The 18,610-nt window shown below is 40.3% G+C and overlaps 1 protein-coding gene across 3 annotated transcripts in view; it reads right to left on the bottom strand.

The window, feature by feature from the left end:
* Window positions 1–18,610, bottom strand: part of CDK6 (cyclin dependent kinase 6) — a 132,163-nt gene that overhangs the window by 80,333 nt on the left and 33,220 nt on the right. For all 3 annotated transcript variants that reach the window (XM_060248507.1, XM_060248509.1, XM_060248508.1), the window contains one exon: window positions 9,343–9,478. In XM_060248507.1, coding sequence (XP_060104490.1) covers window positions 9,343–9,478 — 136 coding nt within the window. The remainder of the gene's footprint in view (window positions 1–9,342; window positions 9,479–18,610) is intronic.

Here is an 18,610-nt window from a genome sequence, read left to right on the forward strand (position 1 = left end):
TTTCAATGTTTCCTCTGTTTTTGGTCTGCGTTTTTTCTCGCTGAATGACAGGACTGTGCAAGACATACTTTGATAATATGAAGCATATGGCTTTAGAGCTCTCTGGGTTTTTTCCCTCTTTTTGTTTCAAAATTAGCCTTTCTAATTTAAAATACATGAAAGACATCTGTATACTCTTTCATTAAACTCCTTTTATATTTGTTAACATCCTATACATTCTTTTGGAACAGTTTCCATTAAATTGCGGTGAGCAGGCTTGGATGGCAGCTATTTCCTTTGTATTGTAGTGGGGAAGAACAGATTGCTGTCAGAACTGATCTTTCTTTCTGCGTCTCTCTCTCTCACATGCACACACAAAAGCATTTGCTCAAATGTATACTTCTCTTTTGCAAATAGAAAAAGGGTTAATTTAAAATGAAATCAAATCAAACATGGATTCATAGTTCAACACACACATGCTCTCATGCAAATAGCAAACTGATTGCCCCTTCCACAGTGAAAATGGCTGGAAAACTCTTGGGAGTCTCTATTAATGGGTGGTAATATTCTGAAGTCTGAAATTTCTGAATTGTAGCTGCTTGCAAAACTAAGGAATAAATCTGCTGAGTTTGTTGCATTAAATAAGAGCATGTAATTTTTATAATATGTGAAAGATAAACGGACAAATGTTTTGTAAAATACTAAAGTGTATTAATTAAGTTTTCAGCCTTGGCCCCAGCCTGCTCTCAATAGAGATCAAGGTCCTCTAGGATCTATTACAATTCCACAGGGCCTATAAAACAGAGATGTTTCACCAGGCCTTTGGCTGAGGTAACAGACATCTAACCAAGTTGGCCTCTCCTGCTCAAGCTGACCTTGATGGCAGCGAATTTAGACTCTGAGAACCCATACCAATCAGGTTCTATATTCACTCTGTTGGAAACAGGCCCAGGACACCACAAGTTTTTGGGATGCCATCTTGTTTAATAGGGAATCTGGAATGGTTGTTTTTAGAGTTTTAAAGTTGACTGATCTGTGTTAAGATTTGTATGCCCTGAGCCCACTTGCAGGGAGGGCAAGATATAAACAAACAAACTAAATAGTGGACCTGATCCAAAACATCTCTGCCAATGATGCCATCAAAATGTCTTAGTCTCTGTGCTGACACAGCTAAGAATTTAGGTACTGAGGCAGCATTACAACGTAGGGCATGGTGTGTGTGCACAGATAGGCTTCATACACTATCCGAAAAAGCCATTGCTATTAAAATATATATACTGGTTTCAGTTTACATAGTGATTTATAATGAGAACAGACCCAATTACATAGTTTGCTGATATTTCCATAATACAGATGGCAGCTAGTGAGTTTTCCAATGAACCTCGTGAGTCCATGAGAGATCACATATATCTAGGCTCCTAAATCTAAGCAGAATTATCTTGCAGAGCCAACATTTGAACAGAAGACATTGTAACTTTGTTGGCAACGTTTTGATTTTCTTAATAATCAATTTTGTTCTTTGTGTTTTGTCAGATCCCTGTCTCTAATAAACCCTTTCTTGTTTCAATTTCCTGCACCCTCTCCCGTCTTCCTTTAGCCCCACTCTCCACCTATTCATCTCCTGGTTCTACTTCTCAGTCAAATTAACTAACCAGCACCCTTCTTTAGCTGTTTTACCTCTTAGCTTCTCAAAAACATGATGCTGAATCAGACTATTGGTCCATCAAAGTCAGTACTGCCCACTCAGATTGTCAGAGGCTCCCCAGCGTCCCAAGCAGAAGTCTTTTGCATTCCCTACTGTCTGGTTCATAACTAGAAATGCCAGGGGTTGGTCCTAGAACCTTCTGCTTGCCAAGCAGATGATCTACAAGTGAGCCACAGCCCCCTCACTTGAAAGCCTTTTCTTCATCAGTTTGCCCATATCACCTCTCTCTAAAGCCTGTGTGAGATGTTAAACTGACAACATCCCCCTTCTGTCACAGTAGCTAGGCTGCAAACATTATGACTGCATTATGACCCTGGTGTACAGAGGCACACAAGATTTCATTTTATCCCCTAAGCTTTTTAACATCTACATGAGACCGCTGATGGGCTGAGTTGCCCCCAGCATGCGGATGACACTCATCTCTGCCTTGTGCTTCTAGCAGATTCCAAGGCAGCTATGGAAACTGCGAACAGGTGCCTGGAGGCAAATATGGGATAGATGAGGGCTAACAAGATAAAACTTAATCCCACCACAACATCCGTGCTACTGGTAGGGGAAAGTTGGACCACAGAGAAACTGCCTTCTTGGTTGTTGTGCCAAAACTCTGTCTTCTACCAACAGATGAAGACTTTTTTGCTTGGTGCTCCCTCAGTGCCTCTTTTTAGCCCTCCTCCATATTTGTGTACTTTTATGTGATTCTGATTTATTTAATGGTTTTAAATACACATACCTATGTGTGTATTTTAAATGTTCTTAAATGTTTGAAATGTTTTAGTGTTGAAATGTTCACTGCCCTCAGGACTTTGAATTGGGTGGAGAGGCAGCACAGAATTTTTTATAAAAAAATAAAACTTCCCTCAGAAAACTGTAGTCGCTGGTAGAACTGTACCACTTTAGGAAGAAGTTGTGGTAATAATATATTTGAATTCTTCCCTGAAAAAAGAAAGCTAACATATCAGGTAGAAGAGTTTTATATCGTTCCCTGACACACTAGTTTGCTACTAACTGGCAGTTTCCCCCTTCCCTGTGGGGAGTATTCTGCAACCACCCTCCCTATGTTCTAAAGCAGTACATTTGGATTACATTCTTTTTTTGACTGTGCAGATGGTTTCTTGGATTCGCAATAGCAGATTCAGTTTAGTGAAGTGAAAAATAATCTCATGAAGTAAGATTCTAAAGGATTATGCATTCAAACAGTACATCTCTGTTATTTCACTCATGTCCTTGTAATTGTGCTTGCTGGCACTTACCCTCTAAATTGCCAATAATGTGTGTCTTTGTTTGAGGTTCTTTTAAAATTGGAGATATTCTCGAAATGGAAAAAAAACACTTTATCTTCATTCATCTTTGAAACATGAGAAACTAGAAGGTTGAATGGCATGCTGATTACAGGGCATGGTGAAAAATCAAGGAAGAATTGTGTAAATTTGTGCAAATTATGGAAAGAAATAGAAAAGGAGTAAGTGCTTTGAGTACATGATTCTTTTGTTATGTCATAGTTAAAGAGGGAGGCCAATCCACCTCAAGTAAAGCCATTTTAGCCCCACAGTGTTTTAAGAAGCACATCTATTTTTCTCTTAATATTGACACCTTCAGAAATAAGAATAATTCCATAAGTGTGTAAGATCTTGTTCACTCATTCTTTCCTAATGGTTTCTATTACAGCCTGTATGAATACAAATAACAGCTGCATTGAGATAGTGTTATTTCTATTTATATGGGCACATTGTTACACAGAGAGGAGACAGCTTACTCCATGAATGGTCCTGTAAGTTGTTACTGAGGAAGGAAAGAGACGGAATATCTTTCAGTAAATATTCTATGCTATAGGAAGTGTGATACAGAATTTCTAGAAGTAACTTTTTTAAAAAATGCTCTTATTATGAAACATTTATTTAAAACATTTATTAGCCACATTTCTTCCATGTGGAACTCAACAAGGTCTACAATATAAATAGAACATTATAAAAATTAGACTAAAAATAACTATTATAAAACATAAAATTTAGTTTAAAACTCCAATTTGGACTGCAAATAATAAAGCTGAATCAATCAGCATGCAATCCAAAATATAGCTGTCTTCAACTGCTTCCTGAAGATCTACAATGAGGGTGCCTGGGGAGAATGTTCCATAATTGTGGGGCTGCTACAGAAAAGGCCCTCTCTTGCAGGCCTCAGATTCAGCAGGAGCTCACAAGAGCATAGCTCCTGAACCTTTCTGTGGGTTCCCCCTCTTCCTCCCCACCTACCTTGTCCATTGAATAGTAGGTGCAGCTGCAATCCCTGGATTAGGAGAGCAGGCAGCCAGCCAGGCACCAGGAGCTTTGCCACACCCCCAGCAGCCCTCATTAACCCCTGGAGAAGCCCACTTCACCCTTTCTCCACTTCTTATGTGATTTTGGCCAGCAGATCACTTGCTGGCCTTTTGACTGGGGGGGGGGGTGGCCAAGGAGAGCCCCAGGTGAGTGAGGCCTGCTTGGGCTGACTGCACCTCTAGCCAGCCCAAGCAGGCCTCGCTTGCCCAGGGCTCTCCTTTCTTGTATCAGGTTGCTTTTGGCTGAGGGATATGCTAATTAGTTATGCTAATGAGCTCCACCACCTATTTTTCTACAAAATGACCCCTACTCTCTCATATACCCACCAAACAAAGATCTTTAGTCTGGAGGGTATCTTCCCATGATCTTAATTGTCAGGCAGGAACATATGGGAGAGGAAGGTCCTTCAGATAACGCGGTCCCAAGTCATGTAGGGCTTTAAAGGACAAAACCAACACCTTGAATAGGGCTCAGGAACAGATTGACAGCCAGTATAATTGCTGTAGTATTGGAGACATATGCTCCCAATAGCTGGCTGCAACCAGCAGTCTAGCTGTAACATTCTGCATTAGCTGCAGCTTCCAAACACTCTTCAAGGGTAGTCCCAAGTAGAGTGCATTGTGATAGTCTAGTTTAGATGTAACTAAGGTATGGGTCACTGTGGCTAGAGCTAATTGACTCAGGGACAGACACAGTTGAAACACCAGCCAAAATTAGGTATACACACTCCAAGCCACACCTGGTTCTCTGAGGCAGCTGCTATGACAAGCAGCACTTCCAAGCTGCACACCTGGCTTTTCAAGCCCATCCAAGACACAGAAGATGTGTTTGCCCTTCTACTAACACCGAGAATCTCTATCTTGTCAAGATAAGTTTCAGCTTTTCCACCATCATCCGACCCATTACTGACTCCAAGCACCAATTCAGGACATTAACAGCATCCTCAGGTTTAGGTGGAAAAGAAAGATAAAGCTGGGTATCACCAGTATACTGGTGACATTTTAGTCCATACCTCCTGATGACCTCTCCCAGTGGCTTCATATAAATATTAAATACCACAGAGGATATTAAATAGCATAGGAGATAAGATGGAACCCTGAAGCACCCCACTGGTTAATAGCCATAGTGTAGAGCAGGAATCCCCCAATACTAACTTCTGAGACCAACCCCCCCCCCCAGATAGGACTCAAACCATCATAACCCAGTGCTCTTACTCCCAGTGGTGAGAGGCAGTTCAGGAGGATACTGTGGTCAGTAGTATCAAAGGTGGCTGAAAGATCCAGCAGAACTACATTCCCCCCTCTAATTCTCAACAGCCTTCTCCAAAATGCCCTGGAGCTGAGACTCAATGACCCGCTATAGCATTTTATCCAAGAATGGAAGATTGGAAACTAGCCAGAAATTCTTTAATACAGGGAGGCCCCCCCCCCCCAATCACTGCCTCCTTGAGCACAGGCAGCATGATTCCCATTCTCAAGGAAGCATCAATCAGCACCCCCTTTGGCAGCTTTTATAAACCAGAAAGGGCAAGGGTTAAAAATACATGTGGTAGGTCCCACCAAGAATTTTGTTCAGATCCTCAGGATTCACACGCTGAAAAGTATTCATATAAATCAGACAAGCAGATGCCATCTTGACATGTATCCATGCTGGCATCTCAGTTGCATACCAGAAACCCAGAAAGCATGTTTTTGATTTCAAAATATTATAGTTTCTAAATGCTGTACTTACTGTTATTACAGGTCTCCAAGTGGCCACTTAAGTTCTGAAATCTGTATCTGAGGGCACATGACCCAGGACACCTATGAAGGGACAAATTCTCCCTACGGAACCATTTTACCAATGCAATATCCCCCCACCTCAAATGTTATTTCCTCCCCAGGACAAAACATACCACTACCCATAGGTCAAACCTAAAGAATAACTCTTAGGACAAGTCTAAAAAATTCTCATTACATGGAGGAGATTAAGATATTTTCAATCACCACATGATCATTGCAGCTGTGATGTAACCTATAAAGGACCATGTTTGCATGAGATACGGCTGAATTTGAGTACTGCTGTGAAGAGCATGGTGGTATCATTGGATTCTGCACTTTCATCAGAAGGTCAGGTGAATGCAGTGCCAAAGAATGCATTCTGTAACCTGCGTTTGGTGTGGTAATTATCTCCCTTTGAGCTCCAAGAAGCTGATCTAATTGATCCAAGCTTCCAGAATCTCAAGACTAGACTTTTGTAATCTGCTCTGTGTAAAACTGCCCTTGAAGACTGTCCAGAATCTACAACAGGTGCAAAATATGGCAGCTCACATACCAACAGAGGTGCACAGATGGAAGCATATTATTCCCATTTTGTAGCTAGTTATATTAGTTACCAGTAGGCTTCCAGGTTCAGTTAAATGTGCTCGTGTTGACCTGTAAAGTCCTACACAACCTAGACCAAGCCTTCTGAAACCCTCTTTATGGCTGAGTGCTCCCTTCAACATGTTCAGAGTCACAATGCTTGCATTACTGAATGCCTCTATGAAGAGGAATGGAGGCGCCTAAACTACCTCTTTGATTTAAAAAGTCCTTTTCAGGCACAAATCTGGCAACTAATTTATCATTTTCTTATTGCTTATGTATGCCACCATGGTAGTGATGGGGAGCCAATATTTAAATAAATAATGTTGTGGAAGAGTTTCTCTTGGAGAACAGGATTGTATGTGATCACAATTTAATCTCTTTCAGCCCCAAAAGTCCATGTATCCCTGATTGCATTTATATTAACTTTCTAGTAATTTATTTAATACTGCAGATTTATAACCCAACACTTTCCTTATTTACTTGGAAGTAAATCTCATTCAACTCAATGAGTCTTACATCCAGTTACAAGTACATATGTTTGTGGCCTTAGACTGTAAATATGCCAGGACATGAATTTGTCACTTCTGTACAGGGCCTAGCAGACTTTTGGCACAATATAGAAGCAGTATTAATCTAACACATATTCTTCAAACAGGCAAACATGAAACAAAGCCAATATTCATGCATTCCTCAAGCTGCAGCAATAAAGAGAAGATGGTATTAAAACAATCCCATATTCATTCAAGCAATGCTCAAGATTTTAATCTTTTGAATTTTTTCCTTCACATAATTTCTATATATCTGTTCCCAGAGTTTACCCCCCTTGCTTTCAGTACATTCTGCAAACATCTGCAGTACACTTCAAACATGGTCAACCAATTATGTGCGTTCATGGCAGATGGCAGATGACTCTCAGCTTAAAATGAAAGATTGACATTTTCAGAAAAGCCAGATCTTCACAGTTAATTGATTCTTTCATGTGCAATAATGACATACACTGGCTGATTTATGGACAGAATGGAAAGCATACAGAAAGGACAGCAGACGTAGGGTCCAACACACACAGCTCATAACGGCCTAAACCATGTAAAGTAGGGCAATCGCTTTTCATAACTGGTAATAACTAGAAACTGGATACTATGCTCCACTGCTCATTGTCAGCACTAGTAAAGCAAAGGTTGCAAAACTGAGAATGAAGACCAGTAAAGAGAAAACACTGCAACCTGGTCAAATCAGATGTCCTTGCCCATGTGAAACACAACAGCTTGTAAGGCCCACTCCTTGTATCATCTGCCTCTCACACCAGACAAAATTGGCCTGTACCAACAATGCAATCCTGTGCAGTTACTCCAACACAACTGAGACACTTCGGTGCGAAGGGCGGGGTATAAATCCCAATATAAATAAATAAATAAATAAATAAATTCTAAGCCCATACAAAGGCAAACCACATGAACTCATGAAATTGTCATCAACTTCAGTATTGTCGGCTTCCCAAGGTCTCAAACCCTCACATCACCTACTGCCAGACCTTTTAACTGGAGACACCACGGATTGAACCTGGGAATTTCTGCATGCAAAGTGCATGCTCTACCACTGAGCCACAGCCCCTCTGAATGTCTTTTGCCCTAAAAATCCTACAGGGTTGTCATAAGTCAGCTGTGACTTGATGGCAATTTCTACCACCAAAATAAATGGGCTTAGACCAAAGCCTTCATAGGATTGCACAGCAAATTGCCCACTGTGGTAGAATGAAATTGCTCTTATCGGAGACATATTTAAGACAACTGTTGTCTTGACTGTGTTTTATCAAAGCTTCCTGAATTTGTTTATATGGTTTTGGCACTTGCTGCAGTTCAGCTAACACAATCAGTAGAGAACTATCCAAAACATATAAGCCCATGTCACAGGAGCAGCCTCCTTATATGGTAGAATATGATGGACAGAATATGGCAGAATACATCCTAAGAAGATAGCAAACCCATTCTTTTACTGGCTAATAATATTATGGCATGACTCAAATGTAATACCCACCCATGGCTTGGCTGCATGGGTCAACTTGATTGCTATAGGAACTGTTCAATCTGTGATTTTTTACAGATGTACATGCAAAGCACATGGGGACTGAATTAAAATTAAGTTTCCAACTGCACCAACTTGTCTCTTGTTTTTGGCTATATGCCAGCTCTCCTTGTCCACTCTGCTCTTTCCCTTACTCTTTGTATGTTCAGACCATTAATAAATTGCCATTACATCTGAATCAGTTTCAGTTTGTCCTTTCCTTCCAAGGACAGAAGCCAGATTCATATTCTGGCTTGTGATCTTGGTTTGGAATGAAAGCACTTGGTATATTTTGATAAACTATGAGCGCATGAGGCTATCAGACCGTTGGTCGATCAAGGTCAGTACTGTCTACTCAGACTGGCAGCAGTTCTCCAGGTCTCAGACAGAGGTCTTTCAAATTACCTATGACCTGATTTAAAAAATAACAACTAGAAAAGCCAGCAACTGAACCCAGGATCCACTGCATGCCAAGCAGAGGCTCTACTGTTGAGCCACAGCCCACAACCCAACTATGGTTGGTCCTAAAATGGAAGTCATGAACTGACTCCAAGCATGATGGGCAGAACAGCATAAACTAAAGGCTCATTCATGTAGCTCCAAAATATAGACATACATTACATCTGAACTATGCGTGCATGGTGAGACTTTTCCTGAATTCTTTTAGAAGCCATTTGCCAATTTCACATAATTAGGAAATAACAGTGACAATATCAAAGTTGGTAAGTGCAAAGCTAAACAGTATGTACTCCAGGAAAAAATTATTTTCAATTATGAAAAAAAATATTCTAAACCATCTTTTGAAAAAGACCAGTGCATCTCAATTAGAGCCATAGTTGGTAGGTTAGTGAGATTTTCACTGAATGTCCTCTTTGCACTTAGCATATTTTTGCATAAAATTATGTACAAACCTCCTCCCCCTACCCTTCTCTGATACCTTTATGGTTTCGCTAGGCACTCCAGGTTCTGGAACTTTATTCAAGTAAGTGGTCAAATCTTGATCGACATGCTCGAAGACAAGTGTTAGTTTGGTCTCTCGGTCTGTTCGGGACACTGTGCATACATCAAACAGCCTAAGGGGAAGAACAGACATACTAAGTTGTAAATAACTAAACCTGATATTATGCCATATGTACCTCCATGTATTAGAAAATAAGAAACATAGAAAGATCAATATGAATTCAGGTACAGTATACATAATCCATTCAGTAGAACATAGGCATGCCCAATAATTTTAGTACTGTACTCTGGGGGAATATTCTACAGACCAACACAACTGACTTGGGACTCTGGTGGCATGGTTTTTTCTAAATTAGAAAATTTTGCTAAGTTTTTCCCCCAACTTACAAACATAAACAAATCCATAGATATATGTATTTTGCATATTTGTTACAACAATGTCATCCTATTGACAGAAAAAAACCCAACTTTATCTAAAGTTAAACAATTAGAATACCTCATTTCAAAACCAAATCCTCGTTAAAATATATCATTTTTTGATATAGAGGTTTTATTGGATTTATATCATTTTCTGCTGGATATGTCAGGGAAGGAAGCCAAATAGTCACAAATATGGATTCATAAGATTCAAGGTTTATCCTTATTGTATTGTATGTTATTGCACTGTATTGTTGTTGTATGTTACTGTATAAATTGATCCCACATATGATTAAACCATTGGGAAATAGTAGGTGGATGATTATCTGTCCGTCTCACTGCAATTGTAATGTGGGATGTAGATAATCAATATTAAAATCAATTCTGTTGATTGTTTGCTTAACTGTAAACCTTGTAGATAGTTTAAAAATAAAATAATGGGTGAGAGTGGAATGGTGGTATGTTTAAAACCCAAACAAACAAAACAGCAGGTTTGGATGTTTTGAAAATCAGGATGTTTAATTTTCAATACAGTCAAAAGTTCCATTCTCCCTCCCCAGCCCAAACATTGATAAGTCTTCATTTATCATATGAGCCACACAGCATTTGGTAACTTTAAGAGAAATATATTTAGCAAGTCACGTTATATCTTATGGAGGGGAGGGGACTGGAACACAAGTCAGTTGCTGCAACACCTTGTAGCTCAAACTTTGCCCCACACATTTTTTTTTTTTTTGCAGATAACCTTTTAAAGCTTGAGCTGGCCCACAAATCTAAGCCTGTGTGGCACAGGATAAAGGACAAGAGCAAAAGGGCTCAGTGTCATACATGAAATGGCCTTATAGGAAATCAGACTATTGGTCGATTAAGTTCACTACTCAGATTGACAGCAGCTCTCCAGGGACTCCGGCCAAGGTCTTTCATATCACTTGGTACCTAAACCAAGGGTGTCAAACTCATTTGTTAGGAGGGCCAGATCTGACACAAATAGGACTTTGTGGAACCGGGCCATGAGTGTCATAAAATATAATGCCAGGTAGTGGAGATATAAATTTTATAATGGACACAGACTAACCCAATTAAAGATATTTTTAAAATCTTAAAATACAAACATGCTTAAAACTCTTCCAATGGTTTAAGTTGGAAAGGTGGGGGACTAGTGGAATTTGGTAATGCAATTTTAAAAATAAAACATCAAGAAAAAGCACAAGGCTCTGACTCTGGGGGGGAGAAGTCTCTATGATAGCAGAGTTGTTTTTGCAACTTAAGGGTTCAATGGCATCTCTCCTAGACATCCACAGTCTCCAGGCTACAGTCTCACCTGTCTGCCACCAACTCTCACTTGAAGATACCATCTGCCTCTTGTGAAGAAAATTGCACATATTATATTACTAGACAGGTCACAATGCAGTTAAGGAAAGTGTTTTGCCTTTGTCTAGAACTTTTTCATCTTCATATATCAAAGACGTTTACAAATTGGGTGAGCATTAATATCACTAAGAACAAAGCACTGAGCCAACCAACTTGTAAGTGGAAGCAAAATAATCTTCTGTTTAAGATTTCAATCTGCTGTTTCAAAGATTACTTGGGCTATGTAGAGAAGCCCCAATTAAGGTGAAATTGAATGGAGCTTGGATTCCTAGAACAGTTTACAAATTTCAGCTGAATGGATGAATTAAGAATTACTTCTTACCTCACAAGATACACTGGAGAACCAAAAAGGAAAAAAAAACAGACTGAAGAACTAATTTTGTAGAAATACTAGTTTGTAACATGGTATTGTCTAGTCAGTCTGGTTAGGCTTGTGGGATGCTAGTTGGGTAATGGCCAGCTCACTCTGAAGCCCCAAATGCTGGTTACATTGCCAATGCTAGTATAGCTCCATTGGTATCCCAAAATCCCCAAGTCCAACGAACAAAGAGTTTGGTAACTGGGTTGCAGTCCAATGACACCACCTACAACCAATCATGCAGCATATGCCAAATACACCCATGTTCAGCCACATGAGGAAAGGGCCAACCAATGCACACTGACACACCTCACTAACATCACCTTTCCTCACCATGTACCAAACAAGGGAAGAAAAATGGAGGAATGTGTATGCCTAATAGACCACTTGATTCAGCAAGCTTACTCTTCCATCCCAAAGCTTAAATAGGACAGCAGCTCCACCTGCTCTGAAAGCAACACCTGGGACTCATCTTGTCCAGACTTCACTCATGCCAGAATCCTGGAAAGGATTACATCCATCATGATCTGACCCAGGTGGTGGAGTCTGGATTGCAAGCTTGGCACTGCGCCTTTACTGGACTTTCTCTGCATGGGCCCACTGCCTCCACTACTCCTGCCAGGTAGAGATGGAGTCTGGTGGGATTGTGGACCGAGTCCTGGCCTGGTGCTTAGTTGCCGCAGGACCTGAGGGGAAAGAGGAGCTCCCACTGCATGTTCCTCAAGGGGAAGTTCAGGGGCAGATGGACTGGGGACATCTACTCTGGTCTCCCAAAGTTTCCTGCTCTCCCCAGGCCATGTTTTGTTTTGCTCCTCAAGCTCTTCCTTAGAGGCTTTCATGTCGGAGGTCAAAGCCAGCTCAATGGGGGGGGTGGTGGTGGTGGTGTCAGAACACATCTAGTCTAGTACTTTCTAAATGAACTGACATAGCTTTCCAGGAAATCCAGTAGACTTCTTTTACACCACCTACTACCTGATCCCTTTTTAAACCTGAAGATGCCAGGAATTTGGAATCTTTTGAATCCAAGTAGGTGCTCTACTGCTGAGACATGGCCCCACTGCTGAATGGAGCAAGGTTCTACTGGATTTGTCTGTCACAATTTGTCTATTCATGAGAGCTGTGTAACATTGAAAGAGGAACAACTGGAAGATCTAATAGTGGAGCAGTTGTCACCCGTTAGCTATTTTTTTCTTACATGATACTGTTTGTGTAACTACATTAATTGCATATACAGTTATTTGCATGGGTTGAACTTGAATTATGGCTGTTCATAAACCATATGGCCAGAGAGGCTAAGTATGGTTCAAAGAAGAGTCTACAAGTATAGCACAAAAAGAAACTATCAGTCTTCTGCTACATCCAACTTTTTTGCCTTAGAACCCAGCAAGTTTATCATTCTAGCCTCCATCTTACAACCTTTAGAAATGAATCATTTCACCTTCTTTGCTATGTTAGGCATCACACATCTAAATTTGTCCACATACAAGTTCCCAAGATCAAAGGCATTACAGTTTAAACATTGTCTAAGGATTCTGTGCCTATAGATCTGATACAAGATTTTTCTTTTAGCAATTAGTTAAATGTCACAACAGTTTCCTTTGCACCAGAAGCTTCTTGTGGATTCAAGTACAGGGGTTCAGCCTCTTTTCACAGAATTATATAGAGAGATGGATTAGTTAAATTCTGTGAAATCTGTCTGAAGGTTTAATAGTCTTCAATATATTTATATAAATTATCCATCCCAGCACATGCAAACACAGAGCAGCCAGACAGTTCTGAAATCTGAACATAAACATTGGAAAATATTTCCAACTGTATGTTTCTGTTGAACAACATTTACTTAATTTTTAAACACCTTTTTTGCCAAGTATTTAATACATTGGCAAAGTTACCCTTTTGACTCATGCCATATTTTTAAAAAAGATTCCACTGTGCAGAATATAAACACCCTCAATATTCTGTACATTTTTAATGAAATGATAAAGACAGCTAAGTCTCTTCACTTCAAAACAATTATTATATCCCTGAATCCTGAAAATCTATAGGAACTATTAATATTTAGAACAGTGATTTGGGTTGCTACTATAGACTTATGGTACACATTTGTATGGGCAGCAAGCAGGGAATGTTGTTACTTAAGCCTGGGCCTGGTGGTACACAGGGCTGCAAAATGTCTAATTTCAAACCACCTCACAAAACGTGCATTATATACACACTAAACTGTACCCAGGCATCAGTGAGCATACAATCACCAAGATGAAACTTAGGCTGACAACCATTTCCATGAGCATGGCACCACTTTGTTGGAGGCTGTATTCCTGGGAGATGCTACAGGACATATCGGCATTAACCAGTTTACACAACATGAGCATCTCCAAAAAAGGGTCCAGGCAAATAGGTGTGAAAAACCTCAGCTTGAGACCCTGGAGAGCCGCTGCCAGTCTGAGAAGACAATACTGACTTTGATGGATCAAGGGTCTGATTCAGTATAAGGCAGCTTCATATGTTCATATGTTTATTCATGTGAGTCCCAGCTTGATAGTTGGGACTGGTGAAGTGGAGAAAAAAATTATTGTGTGAATGGGCCTTAAATCTGTCATTTCCACTCTGAAGAGAGCCAAAGAAAATACATTTCTATGTTTTGGAAGGGTCTAGAGCGCTCAAATGGAAGAAAGAACTCCCATGTAGTTAGAATTGTTCACAATGTTTTGGAGGAGACACAACAGTAAAACTGGTATAAATGGCAGTAAACCTATACTCTGAATCTGCATCTCCAAAGTAGTAATAATTCCATCATGTACATTCCAAAGATCTCAATACACTTTGAAGACACCCTATTAAACACCCAATGCCCTTCTGTCCTTCCAATTAAATATTCTGTCTAAACAGGGCACCTTGAACTAAAACTTGCATTAGACTTGATACTACTAAGGCAATGTTAGCAGGATCCCTGCCAAATATTTTTGTAAAGAGCAGACAAAGAAAAATTATGAGAAACTTCTTGCTTGGGATGAGAGTCCTTTGTTGTATATTGTATCCTTTTTATATCCACTGTGAAAACCATGCAGATGTGTTTCCATAACAGTTGCCTACTATGGTAAGAATAACTCATTCAGGAGTGCTGATGGGTTTACCCCCCACCCCGGCCACTTCCAGCCTCCTACTTCTTGATAACAAGCTACAGCATGTGAAAAGTGCGTATAAAAGGCCACATTATATTCAGAAACAAAAGTGATAGAAATTAGATAAAAGATTTTTGTACTGAAGGTACTGTAAATACAACCTATTGTATTTTTATTGCATTATTTACAGTGATTGCAGTAATATAGGCAACCGAAAATGCAGATGTCAAGCTGGCTCCCAGCTTTTGGCCTCTGCCACCCTTGTTTCAACTGCCATAACCTTTGGAATCAAGGAGCTCCTGGGTGGTGGTAAGAAACGAACAGTGCGGGATCTATCAACAGACAAAACTAGGCACCTGTATTTTTTAAGATCTCAAAACCTCTGCAGAAAAATTAATCACACAGAAAAAGTCAACCATAGCATTTGGGAGGGTGCTGGGATTCAGTGGAAGAACATTTAATTTGCTTCTAGAAGGTTTAAGAAGTGCTACCAGTCAGAGTAGGCAACACAGACTTTGGTATACCAATGGCCTGATTCAGTATAAGAACAGCTTCATATCTTCATCCATCATCACCTGTTTTTCCAAAAATCAAACCTCTAACTACCTGGTTAGGATTGCCAGGCCCAACTCAAGTAATATTTGGGGACTTTGGGGGTGGAACCAGGAGACTTTGGGGGTGCAGCCCTCAAAGCACAATTGAACTCAGAAAGGAGTTCTGGCAAATTGGCAATCACATTTAAAGTAATCACACACCTTTTAAATGCCTTCCCTCCATTTGGAATAATGAAGGATAGAGGCACCTTCTTTGGAGGCCCATAGAATTGAACCCCCTAGTCCAATCTTTTTGAAAACTGGGGGATGCTTTGAGGAGAGTCAATGGATACTATGCTGAAACACTGGTGCCTCTACATTAAGGAAGTCCCTGTAGAGCTCTGGATACCCATGGATCAATTCTCCATTATCCTCTATGAGAATCAGAGTGGAGTGACCAGCAGATATTTCACTCCCCCCCCTCACTTTCTGATGTCCCTGAGGCGGGGGGGGGGGCCTCAAAACCAGGGGATCCCCTGCCCCCAACTGTGGATTGGCAACCCTATTATGTGGTGGGCCTGTGTGTGTATGTATGGGAAGACTCTTGGAGGATGACATCAACTCCTGAAAAGTTAGAAAACTCTGCAGACGTCAAAGCCAGAGGACTATTTGTCTCCATATTTAAGCCACCAAAATGCTTATTCCAACAGAGAAGCTGCAGAGAGTCACAGAAGATAATGGAACTGTAGGGCCACAGTACCTTCTCTTCTTGGTTTCTTCCCTGGTGTACTGTGTTTGCGTATAATAATGGGAAAAGTCCCCCCCTCCCTTTGTCACAAACCTGGGACAATGTCTACCAATTATCCCAGCAATGTCACTCACTTGTATTGCCAGACAATTGTTGCTCATCTTTTTATGACTTGCTTACAGTCCGTGCTGTTTGCTTCCCAGCATTTTAAGCAAGTCAGTTTTTGTTCCTTTCTTTAAGGTGAAGTGTGTTGACTGCTAGGAATGCAGATACTGCTGAGATCAGTGTAGTGGAATGTTTGCTGATGTTGCCTTTAAGCAGGGATTGCTTTGTAGAAAAATAGGTGGTGGAGCTCATCCAGAAATTGTTATGCAGTTGCATCTACAAGGTGGGAAGGAGGAGGGGGGACCCTCAGAAAGGTTCACGAGCTGCACTCCTGTGAGCTCCTTCTGAATCCAAGTCCTGCCTTTAAGCATGAGAATCCACATGTTAACAGAGTTCCTGCAGTTGTTTTACTTCAGCTGGTAGGTAAGATTGCTTGTTTGCTTGTTCCCCATGTAGAAATCTCCTTGTATGTGGGAAACTAATGCTGTAATCCTAAAAATAAGCCCCATGGAATAAAATAAGACTTACTTCCAAGTAGATCTGCATAGGATTGCTCCCTAGAAAGTTTTCTCTGAAGTGCTGATTTCCCATGGTCAGGGAAATGTCCATGTGGTAGACCAGGGGTGGCCAAACTTGTTTAATGTAAGAGAATAAGCATCAGAAGTTTGAAAGCCGGAACACGAGCATCAGATGTTTGAGAGCCGTGAGGGAGGCAGGCAAACAGATGGGGGGAAGAAGGAGAGGTAGAAAGAAAGCAACTTTAACTTGAAATGCATTCTCCAAGCTGCCAGCTCGCTTGACTTGAAGAGAGAAATGCCTTCTCTAGGCTGACTGATGCAGCGGAGGCTTTGAGAGCCACACAATATACGTGAAAGAGCCACATGTGGTTCACAAGGTGCAGTTTGACCACCCCTGTGGTAGACCCATTTAAACACGTAGGTTTTTACACAGATCATTTTCATTACTCCCAGAGTTATAAGTGAAGGTTTGTATATGAAAATAAGCCATTACAGTTTACTCATTCAAGTTTATATCAAACAGTTGCTATTCATTGTCCAAAAGTCAGTTTATGCATGCAGCTACTAATCAAACATTGAGTAATGAAGAGATAAAAAAGGGAAAGGACATGCGTGCTTTTTTAAAAACCAGAGTAATAGCTGTATACTATCTAAAATACTCATGTGATCATTCATGCTTTATTGTTCCACAGAATGTAGAAAACAGAGTAGTTCAGGAGTGCATTTTAATAATGTGAACAGGGCTGCAGATTTACAGTGCAATCCTATGTGGAGTTACTCTACTCTAAACTCACTGGAATAAAAGGGTTTACAATGAACAATGAAAAACAGACAGTGACAGCGCAATCCAATGCAGAGTTAGTATAGAACAGTGTTGTTTGATGCCTGTACTGCATTGTTCATTGTACAGCATTGTTTTTATTGCATTGTTTTCTAGTTCTGTAATCCGCCTTGAATCTCAATAAGAAAGGCAGACTATAAAATATGTGATTAAATTAATAACAATATATTTTTCTCCAGGAGATGGCTCAGAGGTTCAGTTATACAAATTTTACTTTTTTATTCTTGTATTGGGATGCAGAAAAGAGACTTGTTTTGAAAATAAAATAAGCAGTTCAGGATCAAGGCCAAACCAATGAGGTCAGACTGGGTAAGCTTTCAGCACACGGCTAACAGTGATCCACAGCACCGGGTTCTCTTATCCTGGACCACTTTGGAGCTGAGAGAATTTGGTCCTGACTGCCAAATTCTAATGTGGTTTTGGGACATAGACAAATGCCTGGTAGGGACTGGGCTGAAACCACCAAGCTAATTTTCACATCTCTAGTTTGCATCCAAGAAGCTGTAAAGGCCAGGGCCTCATTAAGTCACCATGTCACCAGTCCTCTAAAAGGTTTCATTGTTAAGAATATTACTTCAAGGAAACAGTGCCCGATAAGATGTTTTTTCCATCTCCCCCTCTTGCTTTTTAGTACATCACTTTGTTTTCCAGACTTGCTTAGTTCTTCTTAATCATTTTTGTCTGGCTGTGTATTTTTTAGTAGTCTGGAAGAATACTCGGTGACACATCAATACTAGCAACTAGGAAACAGGTTGATAAACAGTGCTATCCCACACATGATAACTCTCGACTGGGGTAATTATGTGCAGGATTGCACTGGTAGTCAAACAAAATCATTGTTACAGAATCTAACCCTCAACAATACTTCTGCTTTTCTGCATAGATGTCTTTGTCTACTGGGATGCCTTCTTCATTTACCCCAGTATATATTGTGAGTTGGTGGCCTTTTCTATGAGTCCAATGGGACCACATGCATGATACACTGCAATTTGGAGCAGATGAAATAAAATGTGACCTTCCAAGGAGGAGGGCATGTCTTTATTTGACCCCCATATCAATGCTCTTGCCCTCTGTGCCTTCCTTGAAACCCACACTTTGAGAAAAATATAAATGATGAGATCGAAATTAATTCTGACAAGGGTCAGATTTTTTTTAAATGCCGTTTTTCGCAAAGATAGAGAAAACACAAAAAAGAAGAAGAAAAGCATTTTTAGTTTTAGAATGATGGCCTG

The sequence above is a fragment of the Heteronotia binoei genome, chromosome 10, assembly GCF_032191835.1.
Source record: "Heteronotia binoei isolate CCM8104 ecotype False Entrance Well chromosome 10, APGP_CSIRO_Hbin_v1, whole genome shotgun sequence".
Lineage (NCBI taxonomy): Eukaryota > Metazoa > Chordata > Lepidosauria > Squamata > Gekkonidae > Heteronotia > Heteronotia binoei.